The 14034-nt window shown below is 53.6% G+C and overlaps 1 protein-coding gene across 13 annotated transcripts in view; it reads right to left on the minus strand.

Annotated features, from left to right (window-relative positions):
- The window catches only part of Col13a1 (collagen type XIII alpha 1 chain), a 151433-nt gene that overhangs the window by 11513 nt on the left and 125886 nt on the right, over window positions 1-14034 (minus strand). For 8 of the 13 annotated variants that reach the window (XM_037199539.1, XM_037199535.1, XM_037199533.1 and 5 more), the window contains 5 exons: window positions 13094-13129; window positions 10845-10898; window positions 9661-9714; window positions 8720-8755; window positions 2968-3054 (listed from right to left, as the gene is read on the minus strand). In XM_037199539.1, the coding sequence (XP_037055434.1) occupies window positions 2968-3054; window positions 8720-8755; window positions 9661-9714; window positions 10845-10898; window positions 13094-13129 (267 nt within the window). Of the gene's footprint in view, window positions 1-2100; window positions 2179-2967; window positions 3055-8719; window positions 8756-9660; window positions 9715-10844; window positions 10899-13093; window positions 13130-14034 lie in introns of all 13 variants that reach the window. The other 5 variants (XM_037199530.1, XM_037199534.1, XM_037199541.1 and 2 more) reach the window with 3 other exon arrangements.

A 14034-nucleotide genomic window follows, 5' to 3' on the forward strand; every position in this document is an offset into this window, starting at 1 on the left:
ACATCTTTCTGGCCCTGCCTCAGACACCTGAATCTGGGGGGGAAATGGAGCCTAGGGCTGGGAAGTGACTGGACATTGTCGGAGGCCAAGCAACCTCAGGATGCTGTGCCCGTGAGAGGGAACATTCACAAGGCTTCTCGGGCTGAACATTCTGGCCTCTCTGGCATACTGTGTGGCAATCCAGGAATCTTCCAGAGGTCAGGCTTGAGGGGAGGGTGAGGCAGAACCGAGAGCACAGGGCTCCGGGCCTCAGTCTAGGTCTCACAGAAGGGCAGCGCCATCCTAGAACTGCGGTCTCTAGGGGGTCTCCTCCACCCACCCCAACAGGGAACCCCCCAACCACCCAGCATGCCACAGGGATTGTCCCAGCCCAAAGAAACCCAGCATGTGCTAGGGTCATGCCAATAGTTCCTGCACCCCATTCCTGACAATTCGAAACAAAGGACACATCATTATGGGATGTTATGGGAAAGACATCATTTTGAATGGTCAAATAATCTTCCTCCTCATTTCTCCTCTGGGCTTGGAAGAGGCTTTGCATAGGGCGGTGTCTTTCAGATTCATGGTGCCCCTCCGTCCCCTTCACAGTCCATCATGCCATGCCAAGGCACCCCACTGCCACAGTGCGGCACACTGCACACAGACCCTGGGAAGGAGAGGGACCTTTGAGGGCCACAGTGGCATTTCCATCCGGACTTGGATGGTGGCAGGGCACAGTGGAAAAGCAGGCGAAGAGTAGAAAGGCCAAGGTGCCTTTGCAGAACTAAGAGTATTCAGATGGGGCGTGTGTGTGTGTGTGTGTGTGTGTGTGTGTGTGTGTGTGTGTGTGACTGTGGCCCAGGAAAGACCCAGTTTTAATTAATGGAAGCGCTTTGGAAGTCATGGCTGAGAAAGGCACCCATGCACGCTGCATGCTCGGGATGGGGGGCAGGGCGAGTCGTGTCTTGCTACTCTGTGTGCTTGACCTGTGCCGTCTGGCTCTGCATTTGTGTTCTAAAACATCTCTGGTGCCCTCCAAGCAACCCTGTGATCATCCAGACTTTCTAACGCCATTTTTCTTTCAAAGAGGATCTGTGAGTGACGGACGAGGCAGGATTTCGAGGCAGGGAGTTCTGTGGTGACGGCAGCTCCAGAATCTCCCGGGGAAATGGAAGGCAAGCAGGCGTGCCTAGACCAGTGCCTACAGGGTTAAGAGTTGCCTTCTGTTTCCTTTACGGTTAGTTAAGAGGGTCATGCAGAGATACTCCGGAAGTTACCGTCCGGAGCAAGACTGGACCTGGGAGAAACCAGCTCCTGAGTTTCAGCTCCAGACATGCTCCGGGGTACTTGGCCACCACCCACCTCCTCCTAACTACAGTCTAGACCTTTCCACTCTCTTTCCTAGTGAGCTACCTAAAGACAAAGGGCAGAGACACCAAAGAGAGCCTTTGGGGTTTTTAGCATCTAACACCCGATCCCGGACCATACTCTAGGTCTGATGGTGTCACCGGGGCCATGACCCAGGATCCAGTCTGGAGGAATGGACAGGGTGGTCCCTACCTCCACCTTAATTATAGAATGTCTCTGTCTAGAAGCATGCCCCCATGTCCCTTGCCAAACTGTGGGGAAGGGGTGGGTTTGCATCTGGGCTTGGTTGGCAGGGTGACTGGCCGCTCACTCAGTGTTTTGTTCGTTTGCTCAGCTTGTATATTCATGGCTAAGTGCACCGTGTAGAGGCAAACCAGTCAGTGTTAAAGTCCTGCCCAACCCATGTGCTGCCCTAGCCTTCAGAACGGTCTAGATGCAATCAGGCAATGAGGATTAGATGCAGCCAAGACCGGCTTTGCAGGGGGCTGCCTGATGTTATGGGGGGCCGGGTTGCTTCAGAAGCAGTTGCAGGAGAAAGCTAAGAAAACAGCTGGCTACTTCACATGCAAGAGGACGGCATGGTTGGGAGCCACCAAAGCTCTAGGCAACGTGACTCTTGGTGTCCACAGAGTGAAGAAGCAGTTAGCAGGAGCTGGGAGAATGGAGCAAGAGGGTCAGGAGGCACACGGGTACACACCACACACGTGGGGTAGCCCAGCTTGGCCACGCAGGCAAGGGAGGGGAATGCCATACCAGTGGGCATGGGGCATCCAGTCCGTCCAGCCCTGGTAGCCCCGGCTCCCCTTTCTCTCCTTTAAAACCTCGGTGGCCCTGTTCATAAAACCAACCACGATGATTACTGAGGTCAAGGTCAGCCATCTCCAACTGGGCAGTGGAAAGGCCCAGTCCTATCCTGGCCAGGATGCAGACCCTGATGTATGCAGACACCTACTCCCTGGCACAATCACAGACAACCTCCCGCTGGAGAGCAGCGTGGCTTTCAGAACCTTCCAGAGCTTTGAAAGGTCACTTGAGAAGCCAGGCTGGTGCACAACAGTCATAAATTGCTGGCTTCTTAGGAAGGCTGCCTGGGACTATCTACCCATTTTGGTCTTCAGCTTTCTGAGTCTGACTACTGGGCAGTGCATGAAAAGCCCCTGTCCTGCTCAGCACCGACTCGGTGGCCCTCAGGAGACTAACTCTGGGGTCTTGCATCCTGACGGAGTGAGGTCTCAGACAGCTAGAGCTGCAGGCCCCAGAGGTGACCATGACACAGAGGAGGCAAATCTCATGCCATAAACACTGCGTGGGTTTGCAGAGCACGATGGGACCAGAGCCCTGAGACCTTCTCCCCAGACCCTGCGCGCGGGTCCTCTCTTCCCACCCATCCATTGTTCTGAATCTTCAAAGGAGAGGGACTCAAAGGCACGGGATTTAGCAGAATGGCTTGCAGCTGTGGCTCTGGGGCCCACCCTCGGCAGGCAGGGACTCCCGAGGCACAGACAGGCTCGGTGGCATCTGTGGAGCTCGGCTCCTCATGCATTTGCCTCCTTTGTTCCCAGCCCGCAACCCTGTGGGAAAAAAAATTCAGAAGCATGCGAAGGAAGAACGGAAACATACCAGCGGGCAGGGGGCGTCTAGTCCGGGCGCTCCTTGGTCCCCTTTATCCCCTTTAGGCCCTCTAGAACCTTTCTTCCCCCTCTCCCCCTGCAAGCGATGGTTTAGTCCAAGGTAAGGGGGGGAAAAAAACAACATCAGCGCATCATCATCACTTTAGGATCATTCACATGTTAGAGACGGAAAACGAGACAGAGAAGGACAGAGGGACAAGTAGCTTTTCTTAATCTAGTTAGCATCCTGGAAGGATTAGGGGACACACCCGTCTCCCAACTCTAAGCACCTAAGATTCTGGCAAAGGAGGGAGGGAGGGAGGGGGAGGAGAGGGAGGTGAGAACAGGGGCCTCTCTGAGCTGGCACGGAAGGAGGAGCCCCCTAAAGACAGTGGCGCCCAATTCTGCTGATCTGAAGGCCGGCAAAGGATGATGGGTTACGTTTCCATCTCTTTAAGGGCTCAATCGCAAAGGGCTTTGGGCTGACAACCTCTAGTCCCAGTTAAGGTTTAGTTTCTTTTTAAACAGGTGTATGTGCGTGCATGTGTGTGCATGCGAGTGCAGGTGTCCATGGAGGCCAGAGGTGTCAGAGCCTCCTGGAACTGGAGTGACAGGTGGTTGTGGTCTGTCCTCTGTGGGTGCTGGGAACCGAACTCGGGTCCTCTGTAAGAGCAGTACACATTTTTAACCACTGAGCCATCTCTCTAGCCCTCTCTTGTCCCGATGAGTTCTCATCCCTTTGCTCTCCCCTTAGGAGGCAAGATGACTCTGTTTAGAGTCCCGGCATGTGCACATGTATGCATGACTGCAGCCTGTACGCATGTATGCAGGACGGTGTGTGCATGCGTATGCACCTGTGCATGTATATATTCTCAGGTTGATCTTCTCTATCAAGTGTCTCTCTGGTTTATTCTGGTCTCACATCATCACTACTTAAAATTGTACTGTTGGGCAGTCATGATAGCCCAGCAGGTAAAGGTGCTTGTGGTGATATTTTTGTGCAAATAAAGCTTGCCTGAAGATCAGAGGTCAAAGCCAGCCACTAGTTAGCCATAGAGGCCAGGCAGTGGTGGCACACGCCTTTAATCCCAGCACTTGGAATCTCATGCCTTTACTCCCAGTACTTGGGAGGCACGTGTGCCTTTAATCCCAGCCCTAGGGAGGTTGAGACAGGAAGTGATATGGTTGGGCAGAGAAAGGGATATAAGGCGGGAGGAGACAGGAGCTCAGTCCTTTTCAGCTGAGGAGTTGGTGAGGTGAGAGGTAGCTGTGGCTTGTTCCTTTGTCTCTCTGATCTTTCAGCATTTACCCTGGTATCTGGCTCTGGGTTTTTATTAAGACCAATTAGGATTCGTGCTACAGGTGCTTGCCACTTAGGCTGAGAACCTGAGTCCACTCCGCACATGGTAGGAGAGAAGTGATTCCCACAGCTTGTCTTCTGACCTCCACAGGGGCATCACGGCACACTTTATTACCGCTAGCTCAGGGAGTTCATCTCTCTCTGAAAAGCATCGGCAATCCTCCTCCTCATTGAACCCTATTTTTATGTCTTGGGGTTCATCTAAAGAAGGGCTCTAGGGCATTCCTCTTGAAAGTCATCCAGAAATGAATTTGTAGTTAAATTTTCACATCTCAGTCTTTTAAAATGGGACATGTAGGTCCCTAGGGAGTCTCCCCAGACACTCTGCTCTGTGGAAGGTGGGTTATCTCATGCCCGGGGACTTGTATATTGCTGCTCCATCATGGCAAGGTCAAAGGTACAGCTAGTTCTGCCCGTTACTAACTTTAACTCTTCCGGGCTTCAGTTTTTTCACCTGTAGAATGGGTCCATAACACTCGCTTCTAAAATTGGTGTGTGACCTGTGTACGAGAAATGCTCACTGGTGGGATGCTGCATTCCTCAGTAAGGGAGGGTGGGTTCTGTCACCCATGGTGACGACAGTCTCCTACTACCTAGTGTGGGGACAAGTGCTCCCCGAGGGGGTTTGGGGTCTACAGCATTCATTCCTGTAGCTGCAGGGTGCTGTGTGTTAGGTTTCATAGACAGGAGAGGTTAACAATAGTTCTGATGTTTTCCCAGGTCTTTCAACATGACCCCAGCAGTTTTTATTTCAGAGGTCATCTGGAATTTGTCCGCACATTACTCTGCTTGGCTTTTCGGAATGATGGGTGTTGAAGAGGACACACGTGTGCACACGCAGTCATTTCACTGGGTCAAAGGCACGCCCACCGATGAAAAGGCTCCGGCATGAGGATTCCCTTCGTGTGGACGAGCCGAGTCACCAGTGTTTGGAATGGAAAACCCAGGGAAGTGACCTTGTTCTCAGAGTCATGTGTAGAGTTTCCTAATGAAGGAGATGGGCAGAGTCGCTGGAGAGTTGGTTCCAGCTCTTAGATAATTTGCCTACAGGTCACAGAGTGTGGGCCACCCACACTCTGGGGCATCACCCCACATCAGGTGTTCTGGAAGATTCTGGAGCTGCTGCTTTACCTACATGTCTCCTACTGCCCACCCCAGAGTGGGACATACAAGAGGTGTGCCCACCGCCAGCTCCAGCTGGTGAGAAGGGAGGGGCAGGCAGTGATCCCCAGGGGTGCCTTCAACATTCCTGATGACTGTGGAAAACTGACTTCAGGAGACACAAATCGGGGGGTGGGGGAAGGATGAGGGGTGCGGGGTTTTAGTGGAGCACATATGTGGTGGGAAAGACAGGGAATAAAAGAAGAAGGAGGTTGGCCCAGGCCAGAAAGATTGGAGGAGGGGGACAGGAGGGCACAGAAGGACTCAGGAAGCAAGACATGCACCCCCCAGACACTCCCCCATCCCCAGGCCTGCATGGCAGAGTGTGCAAACAGTCTCAGCATGCTTGGACCTTTTCCGCTGGCCAGCCCGCAGGCACTGATATGGTCACAACCAGCCGGTCAATGTCCCGATAATTACAGTGCCGGAGTAGTGATACCCTTATTCTTTGACCCCCTTTTGGCTATTGTTTTGACCGTGTGTTCTCCCGTAACCAAGACTGGCCTCACACTTGATGTGTAGTTGAGGATGACGGTGTGAACTCCTGGACCTTCCGCCTCGACCTCCCAAACACTGGGAACACAGGCCATGTCTGGCTTTGACCTGTTTCTGTTGTAAATGTGTCTCCTGGGCCAAATTCCCTGAGTCACTTAGAGACAAGTGGGGCATGGGTGGGAGAAGGTAGGCACCTGCAGAGACGGGAGCAGAGCACCCTTTCTGGTCTTGTGTGTCCTTGGCAAGCTTCTTGTTTTGGAGTCTGGGTCTTTGGCCGTCATTACAAGGACCTTCCTCATTCCATGAACAGGAAAGAGGCGTAGGACCATTTTTGGGTAAGACATGCAACAGTGTAAGTGTGTGTGTGTGTGTGTGTGTGTGTGTGTGTGTGTGTGTGTATGAGGACAACTTGTGGGAGTCAGTCCTTTCCTTTCACCACATGGGATTGAACTCAGGTTGTCAGGCTTGGTGGTAAGACCTTTGCCTGTGCGGCCATGTTGCCAGCCCAATAGTATGATTTTAAGGTTGCGTCTTGGTTTAGGTAAAGTGGGACACATTTTCAATGATTCCCTGGGCATGAGGAAGGCCAAGTTTGATGAGGGTACATTTTGAGGGCTGCCTGTAGGAGCTGCTCTCTAAAACCCAGGCTAACCCTGGATATCTCCAGAGTCACCTTCCCAGGTAGCAACAGTGACACTTTGAATCAGAACCTCAGCCTCTGACATGTCACCTGGATCAAAGTGTCGGTATCCAATATCCCTCTAGGCCCCAGTAGGGCTGGTGGCTCAGAGGCCCGAATGAGGCAGCCAGCTTCAGAGTGTCTCTTTTTAAAAGCACATTTAGCATCCTGAGAGTTGACTCCTGGGTGAGAAAAATGAGTTGTCCCTTTTTTTGAAAGCTGCTGCTTGGGACAATTCATCTGGAACTTTGTGGTGTACCACGTGGCTTTCTAAACATGACTTTCTTTTCTTTTCTTTTTTTTTTTTTTTTTTTTTTTTTGGTTTTCTGAGGTAAGGTCCCAGGTGGGCCTCAGAGGATATATAGCCAGAGACAGCCCTGACTTCTGGATCCTCCTGCCTCCTGCCTCCTGAGTGCTGAATTAGAGGTGTGTGCCAACTCCCGAGTGCTGAGATTAGAGGTGTGTGCCAATTGCTAAGCTCTGCAGAGTTAAACTGGAACCCAGGGCTTTAAGTAAGCAATTCTACCAACTGAGCTTCACCCTTAGCCCCCGACTTTGACTCCAATGAAGAGATATATTCTAATTTATATATAGGATGTGGGAATCTATCAAAGGATGTGGGAAGAGGAAATGGAGAAGAAAGATTTCCCACAATTCCTGGGGCTTCCACTGATGATGGTTTAGCATCAGAGACAACAGGCTGGTCCGTTTTCTCATCCTCCCCCATCTGTGACAAGGGTACCTCACTGGCCCCGACAGCAGAAGGGTTACCTTTATTTCAAGTGACTCAGTGCCTCCAGCCAACGGAAAAAGTCTTAAGAAATAGGCTTGAAAAATGTTAATTGAGTGTGATAAAGAAAACCAGAACACATTAGAAATGAGTTAGGAAGGTTTGTATGCCAATGAAGAAATGGAATGATCAGGTTTTGTGGAGACTCAGAGACCAGCCACATGGCTAAAAGGGAATCGGTTTGTTGCAGTGGATTTCGTGTGGTCTTGCCATAGACAGTTTGGTAGGGGTGGTTCTGCCTCCTCTCACTTATTCATAGGTTTTGGGGAACAAGTTGAGTTGCTTTTGTGTGGCTGCTGGTGAGGAGACTTTAGGGGTTTAGAAGTGCCTGGTAAATACTTCACAAATTGAGGAGAATGGATTTAACTACGGCCAGACAGAAATAGACCGATTCTGACATGTTCTATTCCTGAAGATACGATCAGTGGTCGAAGATCAGTCAGATTCTGGAATCCATGTGTGCTGGCTGCCTCTGTCTCACTGGGGGAACTCAATTCAGCGTATTTCAGTGTTCTGGACAGTGGTTTCTTCCCATGTAAGGTCCTTGAGCTTTTTTTTTTTTGTCTGCTAGAAGATGCTCTTGGTCCTCAGGGGGTGTGCCCTGCACACAGATGGGCACTATGGGAGGTGACGGAGAGGGCTATCCCTCGGGTAGATGTAGTCAGATTATGGGTGCTGTGCCCAAGTGCCCAAGGCCATGAGTGTTATATGCCTATGGTGCTGGGGACATTTAATGCGTCCTGCTGAAGACAGCAGGAGCCAAGGTGGGGGGGAGGGTCTGGAGGGTGCAGTTCATTCCATTCCCTGCCAAGCCTCCAAGAGAAATAGCAGCTGGGATACTTTCTTTCTATTTTTTAAAAGGGCTTGGCTGTCTGTTCTTGGAGCTGGAATTTATTTTCTTGGTCACCAGTGGACTGGAATGCTTAACAAATCTAAGTTTCAGGAGGCAAAGCCGAGGTGACGATGGATCTAAAAATACCACGAAGGGGCCAGTTCTCAGGGCAGCATAAAGCAGGCTACGTGCGAGGCTCCTGTTACTGGACGGCCATGCTAGTCTGATGGTTGCTGTGGGATTCATTTAGCCTGCTCTGGAAACGAGGAGACATACTCCTCCCGGCACGTATGGCATGGAGCCCCTCACTAGAAAGCCTTTCAATTTAGGATGATTTATAAGGGAAGACTATTTGTCCTGTTAGGTCAGGAGTCTCCAATTGATCATTCCATCCCATCATGAAGACATTAGTAACCAGATCCCGAGTGCAAGGGCTCAGACTTACCCGGTTTCCTTTGTCCCCGGGTGGTCCATGTAAACCCTGTATTAAATCAGAGGGACGAAGACATGTTAATGAGAAAACACGAAGCGGCCGTGAGGTCCTTCCCCTCGGGCTCGGAAACAGGCAGATGCCCCAGTCCAGTGGAGAGGGGCCTCATTACCCCCATTTTACAGAAGGAGAACAGAGAAGCAAATGCATCCAGGAACCTGACCTAGAGGCGCATGGATTTACAAGCAAATCCGTGGACAAGGCTCTCAATTGTCTTGCCCTGTAGCCCATGTCCCCACTGGCTGTTGCGTTTTTCTGAGATCTTTCACGGGGCGCGGGGTAGGTTTCATGCTGCAGTCAGGGGTGCGGGTGGGGTACTCTGGGCTGAGTATTTCCATGACTCTCTCGCCAGCCCCTGGCTGCACAGCTGCTGAGCCCCTCTTTTAGAGTGCACAACCCCCTGGGGGAAGGAGTGTCGAGCATCCACCGGTGCAGACACGCTTGTTTAGTCCGTAGCCACATGAACCTCGGGTGGACGGGGAAACGGAATCCAGGCTCTGTGAGACAGCCACTTGGCTTCTGTAGCAAAGCTACAGGCAAATGCATTGCAGATGGAAGCCAAGTTCAGTCTTCAAGGTTAGCACCCCTTTCTGTGTTGTGGGGATCTGGGTCCTGGAGAGCAGAAGTGGGGGTGCCCTGGGACCCTTCTGGATAGCACAGGGGCTCAAGTGGAAGGTTCTAGACCTGCTGTTACACAGGTGAGATGAGATGGTCCCTGTGATGAGCACCTGCCCCCTGTCACACCCCACAGGGACTTCTGGACCATCCCCAGTTAACTCTGTCCAGCTTCTTTCTCAACCCCAGGTGTGGGCTCCAGGCTCTGGGCTGTGTTGGGCAGGGGTCGGGGCGGGGGGGGGGGGTAGACAGAAGGAAACCTCTAGGCCCTGGAGACTCACAGGAAGCCCTGCTGCTCCCGTTGGTCCTGTCAGCCCTGGGTCGCCTTTGCTGCCCTGAAAGAGAGAGAGAGACGCCGCATGAGCTTTCCACGCTGTGATGATTTCCTTTCCATGACCGTTTTCTGATTCCCTGCGGAGCCAGAGCCCTGAGGAATTGAGTGTGTGTGAGGCAGGGTGCGCTCTAAGAACTTCCTGCTGTCTTCCCGTACCACGAGAGGAGCTTTGCTTTCTTCCCCGAAGCCCGTGCCATCACCACGGAGAGGCAATCCTGGTTCCCCCAGGGGACGGATGATCTCCGAGAGGCTCATGGTCTATGGAGAAGCCACCCACTTCCCCACCACAAACCTCTCCTGGGTAGGCAAAGGGCAGAGGGAGAAAGGTGTGGACGGAGAACTCCACAGGTGCTCCGTGGGGGTGGATCAGCCGTGGAGTCTGTCCACTAAGGACGACGGATCCTGGGTGTGTGAGAACCTGGATGGCTGAGAGGAATAGCGTGCACCCCCCACCCCCCCAGAGCCGATTCTTTTTTCTTTTTTCTTTTTCTTTTTTGTTTTTCGAGACAGGGTTTCTCTGTGTAGCTTTGCGCCTTTCCTGGAGCTCACTTGGTAGACCAGGCCTCGAACTCACAGAGATCCGCCTGGCTCTGCCTCCCGAGTGCTGGGATTAAAGGCGTGCACCACCAACGCCCCCGGGCTCAGAGCCGATTCTTGTCACGCCCATCCTCATACACACCCATTCTGTGAGGGATGGATTGGGCTTCAGATACTGAGTGACATGGCTGTGGCCACTCCACACTGGCGGTGGGGACCCCTGCCCAGTGCCCTGACTTTCTGACTTTCTGATGTCATCTGGGGACTTTCTAAATCCCACATGACCTTCTGTCCCATACTGTTTCTCTAAATGAGCATAGCAGACCTGCATCCTTGAGAGACTGGGCTGTGACAGGTGACAGGTGACAGGTGACAGGCTACCAGCAGCGAGAGAGCTTTTCCTTCTCACCTGTCTCCTCACAGGCATACGAGGGTTCGCTTCTCCCTTAGGCTGCTACGGGGATAACCAGGAGTGATGGATGGGAGAAGGGGTGAGGGCTGAGACCCTGGGGGATGGGTCCCAGGTGTGTGGGTGGGGGGGGGGATGAGCAAGCCTTCCTGGTTTCCCAAGCTCCCAGCTCACTGAGCACTCACCCTCTCGCCCTTTGGTCCAGCAGGGCCTGTAACTCCGATTGGTCCTGGAGTACCCTGGGGAGGGGAAAGGAAGCAGAGGTCAAGGGCCGGTTGCTGCAGAGAGCCCTGAGAATCCCACCCTGGACCTGAAGATGTGCAAAGCCTGAGCCCCGGTTTTCAGGCTTGGCAAAGCCAGGCTTGTTCAAGGAGGCCGTTTGACCGGGCCACGATCCATTTTGGATTTAAGGGCCTTGGAGGGATGTTCCTTCCCCCACCTCAGAGCCGGATTCGTGGGACCTCTCACATCACAGCCAAGCCTGCCGAGGCTGAAAAGAGTAGGGTGGTTGCCTGGTTTGCCACCAACAAGCACTGGGGAGGGAGGTGACCCCGTCCCGGGAGTGGGGGGCCTAGGGCCGGCGCCCCCTTGCGGTCACAGCTCCACATGCAGCGGGAGGGTCCTCATGCCACAGAGACCCGTGCGTGCGTGCGTGCGTGCGGAGGAGACACACTTAGAGGCAGGTGTGAGAGGGCCATCCAGCACCCCTCCCCCAACCCACTGTAGACCCCACAGGACTCCCCCCCACCACCCCGGCCTGAGGAACAGGCCTGAGTTAGTATTCTCCAGTGTCTGAACCACACTGGCCTTCAGGGAGTAGGGGCAGGTTCTCTCTTAACTTGGGGTCCTAGGGAGGTAGGGGGCCCTTGGGGGTTGCTGGGAGACAGAGCTGGGCTTGCTACAGAGCCAGCAAACATTTCTCCCAGGTTCCCACCTGCATCCCAACTAGACCAAGTTTCTATTTCACAGCCTCCTGTTTATTGGCCTCCTCAGTATGTATGCGTCCTACTCAGTCCAGACTGTGGGGCATAGGGCTGGTCCCGGGAGGCTGCTGTCTGGTACTCTTGAGTGTATGTAGCTGGGGGAGGTGGGGCGTGAGCGTCTGGGAGAATGCTGGTCGGCTGCACAGGAGAAGCTCTTGGTGTCCTCCGTGCAATGAGGAGGAAGAGAGTGGATTGTGGGTAACAGTAGGGGTTCACCGCTTCCCTGCCTCCACGTCCCACAGACTCCACAGACTGACCCAGGCTTCAGTCTCTCCTCCGTAAATCTAGAAGGTCAATTAGGGAATATGTTCCAAGGCCCCCAGGGATAAATGTGCAGAAGCTGCCCAACTATCAGCAGGACAGGACACTCCGTGGCTCCTTCATACAAGGAGATAGAGTTGGCATTCGGTAGGATGAGGCTCTGATGGGTCGCCTGGGCACCCTCCTACCTCTGAAAGCTCCCTAGGCTCTGTCCCCCTGACCCTGTCTTGAGTGTCTTCCACAACAGAGCCCAGCTGGTGTTCTTTTCTCCCACATGGCACTCCAGCCAGCTAAGGATAGCCTTGACTGGAGTGGGATGGACCTTAGAATGCTAAGATGGACCTTAAGCTGGCTATCGAGGCACAGCGGGCTGGCTACCAGTGACTGGGCACACAGCCCCGGTGTGGCTTCCAAGCTGGGAAGTCCGCAGGGCGTTCTGTGCAGGTAAAGCAGCGGATGTTTTCTGTTGCCCCTCGGAAGAGATAGTGAGAGCTCTTTTCTGGAATCAGGAGGAATGGAGTCACAGAGGGTCCAGGTCCCTCACTTGCTCTATTATAGACCCCTTGTGCCTACAGGGTGGCTTGGGTGCCACCCACAGTGACAGGTGTGGTTAAGACGCACCCACAGGACACTGAGCTGAGACTGGCCTCGGAGCTCCCACAGGCTGCTTCCCATCCTGACCCTTCTCTGCTCCCCAACAAACACTCCAGGTGGGGTGACTGCATGTGACTGGGAGGCCCTGCCGGGCAGACAGGAGATGGACAGATTTCACAGTATGACAATGACGCAGCGTGAAGGTCACACACAGACACTTGTGTTTGCCGGGGACACGTCCTGGCTCAAGCCCCAGGGTAAGGAAGGGTTCCCAGGCTGGACTCAGCATCAGGGGTCACTGTTGCTAGAGTGACTTCTGCTGTCCCACGCTTCGCATGTCTGGGGTCCTTGAGTGCACGCTCACGGTGACCACCGTGTGGGTCTGGAGGGGCATTTCTGATGTGGGCACGGAGAGGACTTTCTGGTGTCTACGGTGGCGGCAGGACAAAGCGTGATCGCTGCTGCCGCGGTGGGGGATCAGGGGGTGGGGAGTGAGCAAGGCCACAGCAGGAAAGACAAGAGGGGTCACAGGCCAGACAGGGATGGGGCGGGTGGGCGGGGGTGGGGGGAAGGGGTGATGGAGAAATGACACTCACCGGTGGCCCAGGCCTGCCGTCCAAACCTGAAGCTCCCTGGACAAAGGGCGAAGGGCACGGTTTGACCCAAAGGAAGGGAAGGGAGGGGGTGGGAGAGAGAAAAAGGGAGACAACGGGGAGGGGAGAGGTGAGTAGAGCGTGACTCCGGACAGACGCAAATGCCATAAACACAATGGGAGAACGAACGAGCTTGGGAGGACAAGGGGTGTGTTTACACACGGACACTGAACAAGGACACGGAGACACTGAGGGCCGTGGCTGGCAGCTGAGCGGGCGTGAACCCTGGGGACGGAGGCTCTGACCCTCTACAGCTCTTGTCACCCCTCTCTCCCTTCACCCCACAGGAACTCCTCCTCCCAGGGTGCTTTGGTGCTCAGGGAAGGGGACCCAGAAAGGCATTCCTGGATGTACAGGTGGATCCAGAGCTATGCTGCCTCTCCAGGGCAGGCTACGTGGAGGGTATCCTGGGGGAGGGGTGTGTGTGTGTGATCCCAGCTTCTTTTGCACCCCTATAAAGAGAGGCCATTCTGCACCTCCTAACCCCCAGGAGCAATTTTAAAATTGCTTTCATTCTCTCTGTCTCTGTCTCTTTCTCTCTCTGTGTGTGTAGCTAAGACAACTTCTGGGAATTGATTTTCTTCATCTACCATGTGGGTTCCAGAAACTGAACTCAGGTTTTTAGCCTCACAGCAAGTGCTTTTACCCACTTAACAACCCTCTCCCTGGTCCCGACACTAGCTTTTAAACCTGAGTAGAAGCAGGCTTAGTTCTGCTCCATCTGGGCAGGCGGGGGTGGGGGGTCAGCCCTTGGATGATGATCCTGACATTTCTCTGGCCCTTTTCAGTTAGACACAAACTTGGTCCATGCACATACTTTCAAACAAGTGTCCTTTTACAGACAAAGGCTTTGGAGGCAGCTGTCAGGGTCATAGATCTAAAGC

The sequence above is a fragment of the Peromyscus leucopus genome, chromosome 16_21 (genome assembly GCF_004664715.2).
Source record: "Peromyscus leucopus breed LL Stock chromosome 16_21, UCI_PerLeu_2.1, whole genome shotgun sequence".
NCBI lineage: Eukaryota > Metazoa > Chordata > Mammalia > Rodentia > Cricetidae > Peromyscus > Peromyscus leucopus.